Genomic DNA, 17,825 nt, shown 5'->3' with positions numbered 1-17,825 from the left:
TATGAGAGAGAGAGAGAGAGAGAGAGAGAGAGAGAGAGAGAGAGAGAGAGAGAGAGAGAGACTGTATATTTGGTGGCGAAGGGGCGATAGGAACTAAATTGGTCAAAGTTAATGGGGCAAGTGAAGTATGACTTGGGCGAAGCTAAGGGGCGAAGGGGCGATAGGAACTAAGTTGGTCGAAGTTAATGGGCCAAGTGAAGTATGACTTGGGCGAAGCTAAGGGGCGATAGGAACTAAGTTGGTCAAAGTTAATGGGCCAAGTGAAGTATGACTTGGGCGAAGCTAAGGGGCGACAGGAACTAAGTTGGTCAAAGATAATGGGCCAAGTGAAGTATGACTTGTGTGTTGTGTGCCTCTGTAAGTGTCCCATAGGCTGCTAAGACCAAAGAGATGAAAGGCAAAGTTTCGATGGGAAGTTATAAAAGCGCCCTTCTCTGCATTTTTAATCTAACATTCTTTTTCAAACTTGGACCTTGACTCGATTAATGTTACAAAAACGACAGAGCCGTGTGAGGTGCCTCATCAAATGGGCGAGGACAGTCCAAAATATATAACAAAACTTGGACTCTCCCTACCCAATTTCGTAACCTATTTTAGATACTCCTCGCGGATTTTGACCCAACCTTCTCTAAGTTCTTAAAGTTGAAACCAGTGATGCCGAACCAAATATTTGAGATCGACCCCACAAATTTCAAAGTGGCCAGGCTGCCCTAATAGAGTGAGGCGGTTCAAGCAAAAATGCAAAGTTGACAACACCACACGTGAGTCGGGGTTGGGGGCGCTATTAACAAGAATGAGGCAGCCAATAAAACTTTACAAGTTCCATATGCAACATTTTTCTTGCTTAGCCCAGTTCATATTGATCTGGTTATTGATTTGGGAGTGGCAATAGAGCTTGAGAAATGTTAAATGCACTCATATTTCCTTTAACTTGAACAAAAAATACCTTTGAAATGAGTGTGGAAAACAAAATAGTGAGTGTATTTAAAATTTTCCCTAAAGCTTTCCCAATTATAATCTGATAGGCCCATTAATATCAGAATAAATGTTCCAAAGAAACCTAAATAGTGAACACTCTCAAGTCTCTCACTTTCCTAACTGAAACAACAGCAACAACTCCAGAACCTTCACAAAACCCCCAAAAATGGCCGCCGCTGCTCCTCCTCCACCACCAACCCCAACCCCTATTCCTTCAATGACACTACCGGAAAACCCCGCAGCTAACGCCATTTTCGTCAGAATCCGTCTCGCTGACTCATCTGACGTTCCTCATATTCACAAATTGATTCATCAAATGGCAGTATTTGAACGTCTGACCCACTTATTTGAAGCCACTGAAGAAAATTTAACAGCTACCCTTTTCAATTCTCCTCCATTTCAATCCTTCACTGTCTTCATTTTGGAAGTTTCTCGACTCCCATTTCAAGTTGATCAACACAGCATAAACCCTAATTACCCTCCCATCACCCAAGTTGTGAATCTCGATACACCTATCCAAGATCCTGAAGCTAGTATTTATCAAAATGAAGGAGACATTGTGGTTGCTGGGTTTGTCTTATTTTTCCCAAATTATTCATCATTCTTGGCAAAACCAGGGTTTTATATAGAAGATATATTTGTTAGGGATTTTTACAGGAGGAAAGGGTTAGGGAGAATGTTGTTATCTGCAGTGGCAGCCCAGGCAGTGAAGATGGGGTATGGGAGAGTTGAATGGTGTGTTTTGGATTGGAATGTGAATGCTATCAAGTTTTATGAAGAAATGGGTGCTCAAATTCTTCAAGAATGGAGGATTTGCAGGCTGACTGGTGATGCACTTCAAACTTATGGAAATTAGGGTTTTTCTTGGCTATGGCTTGTTTGAACTTTCATCTAATCTGGTTAAGTGGTACTTATGTTTTGTTATGTTTTTATGTATAAATGTGTTTAATGTAGAACTGAAGGAGTAAGAAACCAAAATTATCAAATGGATTTGAACTTTTGGAAGAAGTGGGTTGTTTAATCTTTCATCTTTAAGTATGAGTTCATATGAATTATCAAATCTTTAGTAACTATTTCAATACAAGTTTGTCTGAATTTAACTCTTCTTTTTCTTACATTTACATCCATGAAACCAAACAACAAGCAAATGCTTGAACTCAAACCAATTCATTCAACCCATTACATTAGATTTCTTTGCTACTTTTACAGAAACATTAAACAGATAAGAGGTACTGGAATTCGAAATCGTAAGGCATTTTTTCGACAATGTGAGATATTTTGCCACTGGTATGACCTCTAAGACAATCCACCATTAATTTCCTTAAAGAACAAGAAGTGGGTAGCTGGTGCCAAATCCATTCAATCAAAGAATCGACATCTATTGCAAAATCAAGCAAATTTTGTAGCAGAAGTTCAGGGATCACTAGTTTCTTTGTGCTAATTACTGCTATTGAAGCTTGTAAGTACTCTAACTTTGATTTCTCCAGTTCAGCTAAGATACCATCAGCTGTGTATATTCGAATCTACACATGAAACAGTTTATATATCATTAGGCCGACATGACCCATAGTGAAACAACCAAATCGGTCATAAGTTGGAAGCTATTACGTAACTTGCCCTAGTTTGTTTTTGACTTACAGATGGAGAAGATCTAGTTCCACAACACAGAGCAAATGTGACATTGGGTTCTGGCAACTCGAGTCCATAAATATTGTATGCAACAGTCTCTTTTTCATACTCATCATCCTTCATCACATAATCAACCCATTTATTAGAAAATACGAACTTCATACTGATCATAAACAACATTATACCATAATCCTTGGTAAGAATTGAGTTAGAATTGTAGTATTAACTTACATTTTTCAAATGGGTAGATGATGATTGTCTTAGTATGAAATGCTCAATTGCTAATGCCTTTATTTTATTGCCTCCTATTGTCATTGTAGCCTAAATCAAATCATTAAAATAGCATAATCATGTACCAAAGCTTCCATTAAGAATTTAGAAGGATTTCTTTTGTAGTGAAACTTACCTTGTTCATCAAAGCAAGTAGTTTTTCGGGACTAGAAGGCACTCCATAGACGAGAAATCCCTGAAACGATTAACTATATTAGTAAACAGAAAGTTATATAGGAAACCGACTGTTCAAAGAGCAGATCAGTGTCATAAAGAACGGTACAAGACAGGTATAATCATACTATACATGCATCATACAAGCATTGTACATGTTGATCCAGAATGCTAGTTTCTGCTGATGAGTCAAAAATCTTAAGTCCACATTCTGAAGATTGTTCATTAAGGCCCTGTATTTACATATAGAATCGATGAAAGAAGTTAAACTAGAATCTAGATAGAGCAAAATGCAGTTGTGATTAGAGTATAGACTAGCGAGGATTTCTTTCACTTACCTTAACTTTTGTAGTAGAGGAATGGAACTTGGACTAGAAATGCTTTTAGGGTCTAATGAAATTGAAGTGAACCTAACAAGATTTTTGTAAGGACCAACGTCTCTTGGAATAGAATCTTCGATATCGAATATACTATATGGGTCTTGTTGTCTTGATTCTTTTGATGAGTTTAAGTTAGTATCTGCTCTGAAACTTCTTGTGCTGAAAGGTGAGTGACTTGATCTTGAAACTGTGCTTAATTTCTCTAGTTCTAATGCTCTTGATTGTCTCATTAATCTCACATAAATGAATATCAAACACTTCATGATGCTTTCCGATAGCTTGTTTGGTTGTAACTTTTGGCTGCTAATATCTTGAAATGGTGATGAACTTTGTTTCGGAAACGATTTTGGTGGTAACTCCATCGATGAGTTGAAATCGACTTCAATCCGCTGAAACAAAACGGTTAACAGGCAATCAATTACTTATATTCAACAAACATAAGGACACATAGTACAACTATATTATCTTCTGTTATAACACCAGGTCACACAAAGATATGTAATGTTTTGGTATAATCATATGATACTCTTATAATATGATTCGATCAAGTACGTTTCGCTCGTCCCGCTGGGGGCAGCTTATACCTGGTGTATCTATATATATATGGAGAGACAAACCTTGGATGTTGCATGTCTAGGAGGTCTCATTGGGGATGTGTAAGGTTGCTTTTGTATTACTGAACTTTTCCTTGGAACCCTCTCTTGAAATAACCCAATATCATGTATTAGTCCACTCTTCTTTGAGATCTTGTCTTCAAATGACTCATCTTCTTCAATTCCAAAATTTTCTTTCTGATCAGTTTTTACTGAAGCTGTAACATTTCCCGTTCTTTGATTTTTAGTGAAGTCATTGATATTATAGTCACCTTTTATGGCTTTGCTAATGAAATGCAATGCCTTGGCTTCAAATGGCATCTTTTCATAAACCCATGTAGTACTGGAAGTTATGGGTTTTGGGTTCTCTGGTTGAAATGATGAAATTTCAGATTTAGGGTTCTTGCTTGGGTTTTCATGTTGTCTGTAGTAATGTTTAGATTGTGTTTCTTTAGAAGTTTCTTGTTCTTGATTCAAACCATTTTGAAGGTTTCTTACTTCCCCTTCAAGGCGAACGATCTCATCTTCAACCATTGCTAACTCCGCCAACAGCTCTTTTACCTACATTATCAGTAAAGGAGATTATATAACAAACTACTCCATATTATTTGACGACATGACATAGAAGAACATATTCGCATATGAAAAAGAAAGAGACCTCTGGTGGCAGGAAGCTAGGGAGGTGAGTCGGGGTGCCATCAGATTGACGGATAGTGCGCTCCAAAAAACTGTGAACGGATTCTTCGCGACGGAGCATTTTATGAAGCATAGATACCTAAACATAAATAAATTAAACCCCATTACAAAAATATGCAGCTAATTGATTATTTACAAAAATTAATAGTTAGGTAGTAGGTACATCAACAATATGGAGCAAAAAAATAGAATAAGAAACATTCATCATGTGGGACAAAAAGTTTCATAAAGCTAATAAATATGAAAAAAACAAATGTTTTTGGTTAGATTCTATGGACTAAAAAGGAAAAATAAGATGCTTCAATCAAGTGTTCATGAATATGCTTCTTATATTATTTATAATATAGTTTAAACTTAAGCATATTTATCTATATAATAATCAAATAATTTAATTTTTCATGAAATGATTTAGTTTCAAATAATAGGAGGAATCATATTCTTACCTCTTTCTCAAGCTCTTCCTTTTTATTTTGTTGCCGACTTTTCTTCTTCCGATCTCTCTGAAAAAACACGTACGTAATAAACTTCTTTTTTTACTACTCTTCAGAAATTTAAAAACTTATATAATCATGAAACTCGAAAAATTTTCACGAGAAACTACAATAAATAACGCCTGTAATTTACGTGGTTCAGTCAGAAAGAAAGGGTGCAAATTAGTTCATCGTTTTCTATCAACTATATCGAATAATCGTAAAATACCCATAAAAATAACAAGATCATGTTGGGTACTAAACTTACCCTTGTTGATGTTGGTATATAAACCAAAGTATCAGCTTCAGTAGCCATGAATAAAGAAAATGAGTTGCAATATAACCCAATGAATTTCCAATAACTAAACCTCCAGTTTCTTCTTCCTCTAAATGAATCAACATTAGAACAAAAAAGAGTACTACTTAACCTCTGTTTTTGGTGATGATCAGAACTTGGGCAATGCTTAGAATTGAAGAAACTTCTGTCAATGGTAGGTGTTATTCTTTTTCTTATGATTTTTGTGGTTGTTGAAGATGTTGTTGTTGTGTGATTTGAATATGTACTGGTAGAGAGAGAATGATGTAAATTAGATAAGAAAGAGCTTTCAAAAATGGTTGTGATTTTGTGAGGTTCATTTTGATTATCAGCTAAATTTTTTGGTAGAGGATGGTGTGATTTGGACATTACAAAAAGTTTTGTTGGACTTGGAGTAGCTTCAAGTTTCAGTTTTGAAAATATTTCTTTAGTTGCTTATGGTTTGTCAATAGTGGCTTTATTTTTAACCTCATCTTATATCATGATTAAGCAAATTACTAACATGCCCTTCGTTTCCTTTTATGTGACACTACTTTAGAGCTTAGTGTTGGGCTATTGGGGGCTAGTTTTGTGCCTGGAGCCCTAGCCGATTCGTCCTCACCTTCGACACAACTCAAAATTCAATTTTACGGAGTTCTGTTAAGAGGTTTCACTCGTCTGCCTAAAAATCTTCCACGTTTAATAAATTTGAGTTGACATTTATATTTCACATTATAGAGTCTAGACGTCCTCTCGAACGATATGGTATTCTCATCGCCTATCATCAGTAACAAAATCTCCCTGTTTTAATATCACCTGTAACATCAAGTTTATCAATTGTCTATATCGTCCTGCCACACAAACCCAAATCCAATGAGTTCAATATTGTATTCTAAAATAGATTTCATAAGCTCGTTAGAAAGATGTCGATACTTACTAAATTTACAAACAACAAAAATTTTTGTGCTATCTGACTGTTCGTTATCGACATTTTATAAAAATAACCCATATGTCATATGTCGAACAAAGAGTTTTTTTTGTTGCATAATCCAACAAAGAGTTAGGTTGTGTTTGTTTTTTTAATTTTTCAGATCTGAAATCTGAATTGGGTCCCAATTCAGATTCCAGGTGTTTGTTTTTTTCATTAGTGAAATCTGAAAATTAAGCTGAATCATGCATTTGTCTGAATTGGCTGAATTAGAGCCTATTTTATTCAGACTTCAAAACAAGTCTGAAATGAAGACATAAATTCTGAAATGTGTAAAATGTCATTTATGCCCATATGATTTAGAACAATCTTTCTTCTCCACCACCACTAAAACAAAACTACCACCACCACCATAAACCACCATCACCACATACCGCCACCACAGGCCACCACCACAGACCACCACCACCACATGCCACCACCACCACAGGCCACCACCACAGACCACCACCACCACAGGCCGCCACCACAGGCCACCACACAGACCACCACCACCACAGGCCACCACCAAAGTCCACCACCATATACCACCACCCCAGACCACCACCCCCAAAAGCCACTACCACCACCACGTAGGAAACACCACGGAGACAACCGCTCCATGAAAGCCATTGTAGAAAAGATTGTGAAACCTCGCCGGATCTGTGAGGGTTTTTTTGGATCCCTAGGGTTTTTCAATCAACCAACCATGACCTTCAGCCACGACGTGTAGAAGAGAGAGTAGTTATGTGTTCATTATTTGAGAAAGAGAGGGAAACCCTAGGGACCCATTAAAGCTTTTCATCCATGACCTTCAACCGGATCTGTGAGAGTTTTCTAGCAAAACCAGTCCACATATCTACTGTGTAGAAGAGAGAGTAGTTATGTGTTCATTATTTGAGAGTATATGTGTTCATTATTTAAGAGAGAGAGGGTTTTTTAATCAACCGGATCTGTGAGGGTTTTTTTAGGTTTCTGATATGTTGTGTAGAGAGAGAGAGAGAGAGTAGGGTAGAGAGAGAGTGAGCAGAAAGAGGAGGAGAAAGGTTAAGAAAAATTAGGGTTTTTTTCTTTTAAGAAAGATACATGAGGGTATAAATGTCCAAGCCATAATTCAGATTTAATTATTCAGATATGAAAAACAAACATCTTAATGTAAAATAATTCAGATTTTTCAGATTCAAACATTTCAGTTCAGCCAATTCAGATTCAGTAATTCAGATTCAGACTCAAAAAGAAAAAACAAACACAACCTTAGATTACCTTTATTTATTTATTTTTATTTTTTTTTGTTGAGGAATTAGATTACCTTTATTACTAATAAAAGGGTGTTATTTAATTAAGAATCTTTTCTTGGTTAACTTACAAGTAAATATTTTAACGAAAAAAGGGTACTCTAAAATTAGCTTGAAATCTAGGCCAAATAACAAAAGTCAAGCTATACCTAAACTTAACCAAATGTTATATATTCACTATTTCCCTTGTACATCCTCACATTTATTGACCTTTTAATCTTCTCTAGTTCTATGCAATTCTTCCGCCATTTGCAGGGGTTAGTGTTGGTTCACATTATATTCTTCTTTTTTTATTCTTTTTTTTTTGGATTTTTTACAAAGAAAATACCGTAAAACAAGTCTTTTTTTTTTTTTACAAGTCAAACCACATAAAATTCTAGGAGTGTTGTTAAAGGCACCTGAGTGAAGTGTTATAAGCGGGATATTCTATTAACACCCGACTAAAGTGCCATAAGCAGACGGTCCAAGCATCAAGTGCCTTTTGACTTTTTTTTTCGTTTTTTTCTTCTATTAGGTTCGATTTAAAAAAAAAAAGAACTCGTACATTTGTTCGTGTATTAGTATGACTAATATATGTAGTTCTTTTTTTTTTTGTAAGAAAAAGATCGCAGAACTTTAAAAGCCATTCATTTTCTTTGTTACAGATTGGTTCTAGAAAACTTAAAATGTTTGATCAGGTTATCCTAAATCTAGTGTTTGAATAGTTTTTGAATTAGTGCAACTTTTGAAAAATGTTTATCATCAGTTTCGAATTGATTTACTATTAATGCTAAAACGAGTCCGAATTTTTTTCTAAATTCAGAAATATAGTTCTCCTGTAGGGAGTCCCATAATTCTTTGGCAGTCTTAGTCTGGCAGTAGATATCGTATAAGGTGTTATCTAAGCAGTGAACAATATAGTTTCTGCATAGATAGTCAGCCTTATTCCAACCATCTACTGCTCTAGATCTACTAGGTGCATTCCCCCTACAACTGTGGTAGCTTCTTCGGATAAAACAAAATTGATATTCAAGGTTGTCAGAAAAAATAACATCTTTTGTTGCCATCTTTTAAAATTTTGACCATCAAATTTTTATGTTTTTTTATTGTTCATCTTAAAATCCATTGCCAGTCAAACAATAAGGGCTTTGGTCGATTTTGAAAAGAATTTGTAAGTCTTCATATTTTTAGTCTAACTCGTGCCTCTGTTCCACCATTACTGTTATATTGTCTACCTGCAGGTTCAATTCTCTTAGTTGGTTCATTTATTGTTTATTTAAGGCCGCGACTTTGGGGAATAAAGAAAATTCTCCGAGGAATAAATTCTCGAGGGAATCCAGATTTTTTTGAAAATTCTCCGGGGAATAAATTTTTATGGGAAATACAGAATACATTTTTTTGAAAGTTCTCCTCCATCTCATCTGTTCTCTCTGCCACTTCATCTTCTCGACACCTCATCATCTTCTCCGGCAAAAGTCGCCGGCCGGCGACTTTCAAACATAATTTTTTTTATTTTTTTTTTAATTTTCTCTCTCCTCTCTCTCTCTTTCCTTTTTTTTTCTTTTCTCTCTCTAGAACAAATCTAGAGAGAGAAGGTCTGTTCTCATGAACAGACCAGATCTGTTCTCATTCTTGAGCTTTCAGCACATTCGAGACGTTTCATAGTGGATCGAACTTGAGCAAGTTCAATTTCTAATTTCTTCCTCAGTTGTCTATTTTCATAAGCATTCATTCTAGATACAGGAAATATGAGAGAACGTGGTGGTGGTGGATTAGAGAGTTTAATGGCCTCGCTAGCCATAGTTTGATTAATTGTACTGCACCAATTTAAGAATGGGTTTGAGTCACTTGATTATAATACCACTGGATGGAAGATTAAAACCCTAAACTAACCAAGTAACAATAAAGCATGAAATAGGGTTTATGTTTGAATTTCACTGGGAGGGTTTAAGTTTGAGATAGACAATTGATTGTAAACAAAAAGAGAATTGGAAGAATGAGAAAGAAATTAAAGTACCTGAAACCTTTTCACTTACTTTCTAAAACCAGTGGAAGATGATGAATGGATTAAAAACCCTAAACTAACAGTAACAAGAACATACCTTCTCTCTCTCTCTAAATCTGTTCTAGAGAGAGAGAGAAAAAAGAAAAAAAAAATTTATGTTTGAAGGTCGCCGGCCGGAAAGTTGGCCGGCCGGCGACTTTCGCCGGAGAAGATGATGAGGTGTCGAGAAGATGAAGTGGTAGAGAGAGGTGATGAGATGGAGGATCCTTTTTTGTAGCATCTTCTAAAATTAGAAGCCCCTTAGCAATAAAAAAAATATAAAAAGTCAATCTTATTTGACTAGTTTTACGAAAAGTCTTTATTCTCCGGAGAATTTTCTTTATTCCCCAACGCCGCGGCCTTATTTAAAGCTCTGCAAAAAGATAAGTTACCTTCTTTAACTTACTGTTTTATTGCTCAATTTTAGTTTCCGATTTTGTTTAATTGGTTTTATTACTATTTTGATAACAATCTGAAGACTTAAAAATTCTTTTCAAAATCGACCAAAATCATTTACTGTTTTACTGACAATAAAATCCATTCATTTTTTTTTGTTAAAGATTAGTTCTAAAAAACTTAACATGTTTGATCATGTTATCCTAAATCTAGTGTTTGAATATATAGTTTTTGAAGTAGTGCAACTCTTGGAAAATGTTTATCATCAATTTCGAGTTGATTTAGTATTAATGCTAAAACGAGTCTGAACAATTTTCTAAATCATTCCAGACTGGTCCAGTCCGAAAGTACTTGTATGCTCTTGAATATCAAACATAACTAGATAAGGGCAGAAAGATATTAGGGCGCTAACAAAATCGCCACCGGTATGCGGATTTGTCTCTGTGAATTGGGACGCAATTAGTTACTAGACATCGATCTTTTCGGAAAGTAGACATTTTTCTCGAAAAGATTAATAAATTATTTTAAATTAACCCACAAAAAGATAAAAAACTTAACTATTCTATCTATAAACTCGAAACAAAAGGGAATAAAATTTGAAGGAAAAATTTCAAACAAATTAATAGAAATATGTCAGAATTTCGACCACTATGGTCGTCATAAATTAAAATTTCAACCAAAGTGGCCGAAATATTTCATCTTCACTAATAAAAATGGCCAAAATTCTAGCAACAAAGAAAATAAAGAAACCATGATAGTCCAGATTTTTCAGTTTTTGAGACAAAACTTCAATTAGTGAAACATCATTTTCCTTTTATGAAACATCATTTACGTATTGAGAAATAATAAATATATTACATAGGAAAGCGTGAGAAGAACTTAAGAATACATAGAATATATTGTTTACAACTGGCGATTGTTGGTTGTAGACTTGTAGAAGAGGTTAAGAATAGAGCTAAAATTTGTTGATCTAAAGAAGATAAACGTGTAAATAAAAACAAACTCAAACATTTGTACTCCCTCCGTCCCAAATTTGTAGTCTCATTTTGAAAATGTAATTTTTTTTGTCACAAAATTTACTTTTCCATTTTTACCCGTAATAATTTTTAGTATGTTTTTTGAAATCCAAAAGAATTAGTAGCACAATACATAAGACTAGTGAACTCTCCATAAACACTATTCTTATTTCTCTCTAAAAGATTATCAAAATAAGAATTATTTTAATGATGTAATAAATACTTTATATATTGTCAACACCAATACAAGGGTACAACAGAAAAAATTAGGGACTTAATATGATAAAAGAAGAAATGACACTCTTAATTTGGGATAGACCGAAAAAGAATATATGACTCTTAATTTGGGACCGAGGGAGTGTTATTTTAAGGTCGCCACTTAGGGAATAAAGAAAATCTCCGGTGAATAAATTCTCCGAAAAATCTATGTTTCTTTGTAAAATCTCCAAGACATATTTTCTATGAATACAAAAAAAATTACGATTTACAAATCAACTTTAAATGAAAAATTTCAATTTTTTTAATTTAAAGTCCTTTTCCCCTCATTCTTCTTCCCCTCCTCTTTCTTATTCTCTGGAGAAAAACTCATCTATCTCATCCCTTCCATAACTTCTAGTCAAACGTTTTGTTATTCCTTCTCCATCACTTCTAGTCAAACTTTTTGTTATTCCTTATCAAAATCTCCAACCCCTACTACCATTACTTTTCTAAAATCAGAAACAAAGTTAGATGAGATTAAGAGAAAAAATATTTTGAACCCTAGATATCTCAAACAAGATCTCTTCAAACTTTTAATACATCTTCCATGGAACGTTCAAATCAAGTATCTTCATCCACTAATCCCCCTCAAGATAGGTAAACACATTCTAAATCCTACAAATCGGTTAATTTTGAGCCCTAAACATATTTAATCACTTCTAAACATTATAGGTTTCCTCTCCATGTTTTTAGGGTTTAGTGATTAGAATAAAACAAAGTTTTGGAGAAGAATATGAAAGAAATAAGAAACATATGGAAGAAGTTTAGGGTTTAGATTCTTAGAAAGAGTTTGTTTAAGTTTATAATAGTTCTTTCCATATTCTTTTATGAGATCTGTTAAAAATTTAATTTTTTTTAACTCCCAATATTGAAAGTCCTATAACAACAAACAGAAATACAAAAGTCCATCTTAGTTGACAAATTTTTTTTAATTCTTGATATTTATCTAAATAAAAATTAATTTATTCGATTCAATCTAAAAAACCATGTCCGTTTTCCAATTAGTAGAAAGACTTAAAATCTAAAAAGATGATATTTTTACCCTAGTCCCTAATAAATCCGATGGAGTCAGGGTATGTCCGCCTGCTCATAGCACTTGTCTGGGTGCCTTTAGCAGCACCCAATTCTAAGGGTGGATAATATATGGACAAACAAATTTTTTATGTGGACAATTATATTAGGCTGAAATATACTTAATTACTATTTTTAAGGGGACAATTTGTTTCTTGTAAATTTCTTCGCAGATGCTTTCTCCGCTCAACAACCACCACCCAGGGCCGTGCCTGACAAATTAGGGGCCCGGTGCCAAACTTGAAACCAGACCCTTTTATATTAAAAACACGAGACTTGAAAGATTTCTTGTACATGATTTTTTTTTTGTACGATTTAACTATAAAATAAAGATTGAATCATTGACGAATCAAAACTCAATGTATGATGTTAATATATGATACTCCCTCCGTCTCAAATTAAGAGACCCAGTTTCCCTTTTGGTTTGTCTCAAAATAAGAGACTCGTTTCCCTTTTTATCATATAAAATTCATTAAATTTCCAACATTACCCTTTATCTCTATATTACACGTTTGTGCTCAAATATATATTGGCCAACAACCAAAAAGGTAACTAAATCAAAATTATTTAACTAAGAATACTTACTTAATTTTTTTTACTACGAATATTTTGTCCTTTAATTTTATTCGATTAATACATACACGAATTAAAAAGAAACAAACAAATCAAATTAAAAGACAATGACATCAATTGTTTAAAAATTTACTAACAAATACGTGGAAGTAAGAACTTTGTCAGACCATTGTTTCAAACTTGATTCTGCAGAAATTCTAAGACATTATCTAGTAAAACACGGTCACATTCAAGTTGAGAAGGAAGATTTCCATTGTTTTCTAACTTGAATTTCTAGTTTGGTAAACAAAAAATTACTCTAGCTAGAGGGTACACTGTGTATGAAGATGAAAGTCATGCCATATATAGAGCTCAAATTTTTGTATTCTTTTTCTAAATCAAGTTTTGGCGGCATACTGTTTGATTGATTAAATCTAATTTTAGTCTAAAAAACAAAATTTAAGTTTCAACCAAATTTTACCTCCTCCAAAAAACTTCAATTTAAGTTGGATCTAAATTTACCTCCAAAAAAATTTCAAGTGTCAACAATTTTTTTGTGAAAATATTTGTGTCAACGGAGGAATTCTATAGAAGTCTATTTGTATTTGCTTGATTATTGGTAACAATCTAACTTGGAAGAAAAAATACCATCCCATTTCAAAGAAAAATACCATCTAATATTAGGAATAATTTATATTTTTACCCAAAATAATTTGACCATTAAATTGAAATCCAATTTTCCTCCACCTATTTTCGGTAAAGAAATTCATTTTAGATTTAGTCCAAAAAAAGAATCACACAAACCTGAACATTAAATGAGGGTATAAGTGGAAGAAAAAATACGTGAAAATTTTGAAGGATTTTAGGTCAGGGTCTCTTAATTTGAGACGGAGGGAGTAACACTTTTCACGTAAAACTTCTTTGATTTGACAAGAATCATTTATTTCATAAAACATTATTTTAGAATTCAAAAACTGAAAATTAAACTACGAGAATAAGGAATTAACGCCGGGGGCTTGTTTGCTTTCTTTTTCTATGATGACAAAATAACATTCTTTTAGATAATCAAATATTAGTATGGTACGATCCAAGAAAAATTAGATTATCATCTTCTCAATGTTTGACTGTCCATCATGGTTTTGACTTAGAACAAATTTGAGAGGGAAGTGAAGTGCACGAGCAAAAGACTATACCAAAAGGTTAGTAAACTCAAACTGGATTTCGCGTTCACGCAATTAAGTAGCAATCACACAAGTATGGTGCTCTTAAAAGGAAAAAAGTCAGAAAGCACACAAGTGTTGTGTTTTTCAAAAAACCACATAAATATTATACAAATTGTCAGCCAGATAGCTCGAACTCGGGACCTCCCGCATGGATAAACAAACATTTAACCAACTAGGCTACTTCAATTTGTCTAGTTACAGTGTGAAATGTGTTTTACTTATTAGATCTCTACATCCTTCCAAGGTAGAAATGGGTCCCATGTGGTGGGGGCCCTGTGCAGGCGCACGGCCCGCACCCCCCACCAACACTGCCAAACAACAAAAACTTTAATTTTTTTTTTTTTTGAATAAAGCTTTCATACTAGATAAACCATCCATAGTTAGTTACAATCTTGATAAACAAGAAAAAGATAACCAAAGATGATACAAATTAACTGAAAGGACTAGAAAACTAATTGAGTTCTAGTCAAGGACTAAAGGCAGACTTCGCCAAATTATGAGCCTCCATGTTCGAAATTCGTGGACAGAATCGTAAAGTAATATCCACGGCTGATATTCGGCCACGAAGCATCTCCACTTCCCTAGATAGTCGCCACGGAGGGGTACAATCAGGATCACTTAGCATCTCGACCATTGCTTTACTATCTCCTTCGATTATAAAAGCTTGAAGACCCAGCTGAAGGCCGAGATTAAACCCTAATTCGAATGCCTTCAACTCGGAGTGAAGAGGCGAAACTGGTAAAAACTCCAACGTTGCCGTTCTCAAAATCTCACCCAAATGATTCCGAGCAAGCACTCCTGCAGCCGCGTGAGGTGGTTTGAAGGCTCCATCTACGTTTATTTTAATTTGGGACGGAGAAGGAGGCTGCCACTGTGTCTCCTGTTCATCATGGAGTTCAGACAAGGGGTTAGTCAAAGAAGATAGAGTCTGTACCTCTTTCTTTATTTGCCACCAGCAGCGAGTCGGATCTGGTACTGTGGATCTGAAAATCCAAGCATTTCTTTCCTTCCACCAGCCCCATAACAGATAAGTATAGATCTGCAAATCATTCTCCCCATTTTTTCCTCTTTCCAATAGATCTTTTACATTTCGAATAGGATCCACACTTAGGTTCATAAGACAATCAATATTGGTAATATTTATTAGCTCTCTGAACTTAGGGCAAGACCCAAATAGATGCATATTGGTTTCTATCTCTCCTGAGTTACATAGCTTACAATATGGTTGAATGGTGCTTACGAATTTAGCTAAGTTACCAAAAATTGCAAGCCCATCATGAAGTAGTTTCCAAATAAAGAGTATAACCTTAGGGATTATTGATTTCTGCTTCCACAATTTTTCCATGGGAAGTCTTGAATGTTTTGGTTTAAAATAGGTCTAACCCTAAGTTGTTGATAGTATGATTTGGAAGAAAAGTTTCCATTTTCACAAGGGGTCCATAGGAGTTTATCTGAAACTGAATTGGGATTGATACTAATAGAGTTGATTGCATCTACTGTTTGTTGATCAAAATGCTTTGTTATAATTTCTTGATTCCAATTATTTGTCTCATGATTTATAAGATCTCCTACCTGTTTAATGTAGTCAGGAAGTTGTTCTATTATAATTGGACGACAATTAGGTAGGTCTGCTAGCCAATTATCTGATTCAATTTGAATGTTCCTGCCATTACCCACCTGCCACAAAGTATTAGTAGCAAAAATAGTCCTGGTTTTGAGTATAGCTCTCCAAAAGGGAGTGGCTGAAGGACTGTTAGTATTCCAAAAAGAACCTGACTTAATGTATTTTGAATTTAAGAGTTTAACCCAAATAGAATTAGGCTGAGTCAGATACCTCCATGTCATTTTACCAATGAGAGAACTGTTTACTTCTGATAAGGCCCTTATGCCAAGACCACCATGCTTCTTTGAAGAGCATATAGTATCCCAATTGATAAAGTGGATTTTTTTCTCCGTACTTGTATGCCCCCACCAGAAACATCTTTCTATCTGTTCTAGCTTATGAATTACTTGCTGTGGTATCTGTTGGTAGCTGAATGAATAAATACAATAAGCACCCATAATAGATTGAATTAAAACAGTTCTACCTGCCTGAGATATGAGTTTGTTCTTCCAACCTGCTAAAGTTTTTTCAAATTTCTCTGTGAGCCAGGAAAAGCTATCAATTCTATTACCTGGTTTAAGGAGAAAAGACCCTAGATATTTGGCCTGATTGGTCATTCTAGGAGCCTGAAGGGTTGAGGTGAATTGAGCTTGGATGTCTGGAGGCACTCTTTTGCCAAAGAAGATGGAAGATTTATCAAAGTTTACCAATTGTCCCGAAAAGGTAGAATAAGTAGTAATAATATTAATTATGGCTGTAAGGTTGTTAATGGTGGCCGTCTCAAAGAGGATGAGGTCATCCGCAAAGAGAAGGTGAGAGATGCTAGGACTAGATGAGTTAATTTTGTATCCACTGTACAAACCTGATGATTCATAGTGATTGATAAGGAGAGAGAGAGAGATTGAGAGATAAGAAGGAATAGGTAGGGGGAAAGAGGACACCCCTGCCTAAGACCCCGAGAAGCCACAATATTCCCATAGAGTTGCCCATTAACCTGTATGCTAAAAGTAGAAGTAGTTATACAAGAAAGAATGAGGTCTAGCAATCGACCCGAAAAACCTGTGGCTCTCAAGACTGTCTTAACAAAAACTCTAATTATCTTATTATTTGTTCCTATAATTTGTTCCTATAATTTGATGAATAAAAAAAGAGTTAATTCCTATATGGCCCCCTACTTTGTGACCAGCTTCCTTTATGGCCCCCTTTTTTTCGTAAATTCAAATATGCCCCCCTATTTTCAAGTAAATGTCATTACTGCCCTTCTAATTTTAAATTTAAAACATTTAAAAAACATTATTTCCACCTCACCCTTCTCTCTCTCTCCACCTCATCTCTCTCTACAACTCACCCATCTCTCTCTCTCCAATTCACCTCTCTATCTTTCCAACTCACCTCTCTCTCTTCCAACTCACCTCTCTCTCTCTATCCAACTCACCTTCATCTTCCCCGAATAAGGTCGCCGGCCGGAAAATTTTCCGGCCGGCGACCTCAAAAAAAAAAAAAAAAAAAAAAAAAAAAATTCCTCTCATCTCTCTCTCTCTCTCTAAAAGCTCCGGCGAAGGGGGTTTCCCTTCGCCGGAGCTCGTGAACGAGCAGACCACTAATGGTCTGTTCGTGAACAGACCGATCTGGTCTGTTCACGAGCAGACCTTTAATGGTCTGCTCGTGAACAGACCAGATCTGGTCTGTTCACGAGCAGACCATTAGAGGTCTGTTCGTGAACAGACGGTCTGTTCACGAACAGACCTCTAATGGTCTGCTCGTGAACAGACCAGATCGGTCTGTTCACGAACAGACCATTAGTGGTCTGCTCGTGAACAGACCGATCTGGTCTGTTCACGAGCTCCGGCGAAGGGAAACCCCCTTCGCCGGAGCTTTTAGAGAGAGAGAGAGATGAGAGGAATTTTTTTTTTATTTTTTTTTTTTTTGAGGTCGC

At 35.2% G+C, this 17,825-nt stretch overlaps 1 protein-coding gene and 1 pseudogene across 2 annotated transcripts; one reads left to right on the top strand and one right to left on the bottom strand.

Annotated features, from left to right (window-relative positions):
• Positions 1-1,073: 1,073 nt before the first annotated feature.
• Positions 1,074-1,986, top strand: LOC147558253 (GCN5-related N-acetyltransferase 8 pseudogene; annotated as a pseudogene). Its single transcript, XR_015234314.1, has one exon. The product of XR_015234314.1 is annotated as a GCN5-related N-acetyltransferase 8 pseudogene (transcript).
• Positions 1,987-1,991: 5 nt separating this feature from the next.
• Positions 1,992-5,957, bottom strand: LOC147558252 (electron transporter, putative (Protein of unknown function, DUF547)). The gene is made up of 10 exons (XM_086659803.1): positions 5,459-5,957; positions 5,164-5,220; positions 4,683-4,799; positions 4,049-4,585; positions 3,390-3,820; positions 3,185-3,284; positions 3,014-3,073; positions 2,839-2,928; positions 2,617-2,724; positions 1,992-2,501 (listed from the first exon to the last, which is right to left on the bottom strand). The coding sequence occupies exons 1-10, from the start codon at positions 5,873-5,875 to the stop codon at positions 2,193-2,195; spliced, it is 2,226 nt and encodes a 741-aa protein (XP_086515929.1). The 5' UTR covers positions 5,876-5,957; the 3' UTR covers positions 1,992-2,192.
• Positions 5,958-17,825: the final 11,868 nt, after the last annotated feature.

The sequence above is a fragment of the Eschscholzia californica genome, unplaced genomic scaffold (assembly GCF_041429995.1).
Source record: "Eschscholzia californica isolate CP2 unplaced genomic scaffold, dmEscCali1.0.p SCAF_2, whole genome shotgun sequence".
In the NCBI taxonomy this organism is placed as follows: domain Eukaryota; kingdom Viridiplantae; phylum Streptophyta; class Magnoliopsida; order Ranunculales; family Papaveraceae; genus Eschscholzia; species Eschscholzia californica.
This window is presented reverse-complemented; position numbering and strand designations above follow the sequence as displayed.

Coding starts and splice junctions, on each gene's coding strand:
- LOC147558252 (XM_086659803.1), bottom strand. CDS start 5,875: ATGTCCAAATCACACCATCCTCTACCAAAAAATTTAGCTGATAATCAA. Junction 4,586..4,682: donor CTAGCTTCCTGCCACCAGAG/GTCTCTTTCTTT, acceptor CTGATAATGTAG/GTAAAAGAGCTGTTGGCGGA. Junction 3,074..3,184: donor ACAATGCTTGTATGATGCAT/GTATAGTATGAT, acceptor TAATCGTTTCAG/GGATTTCTCGTCTATGGAGT.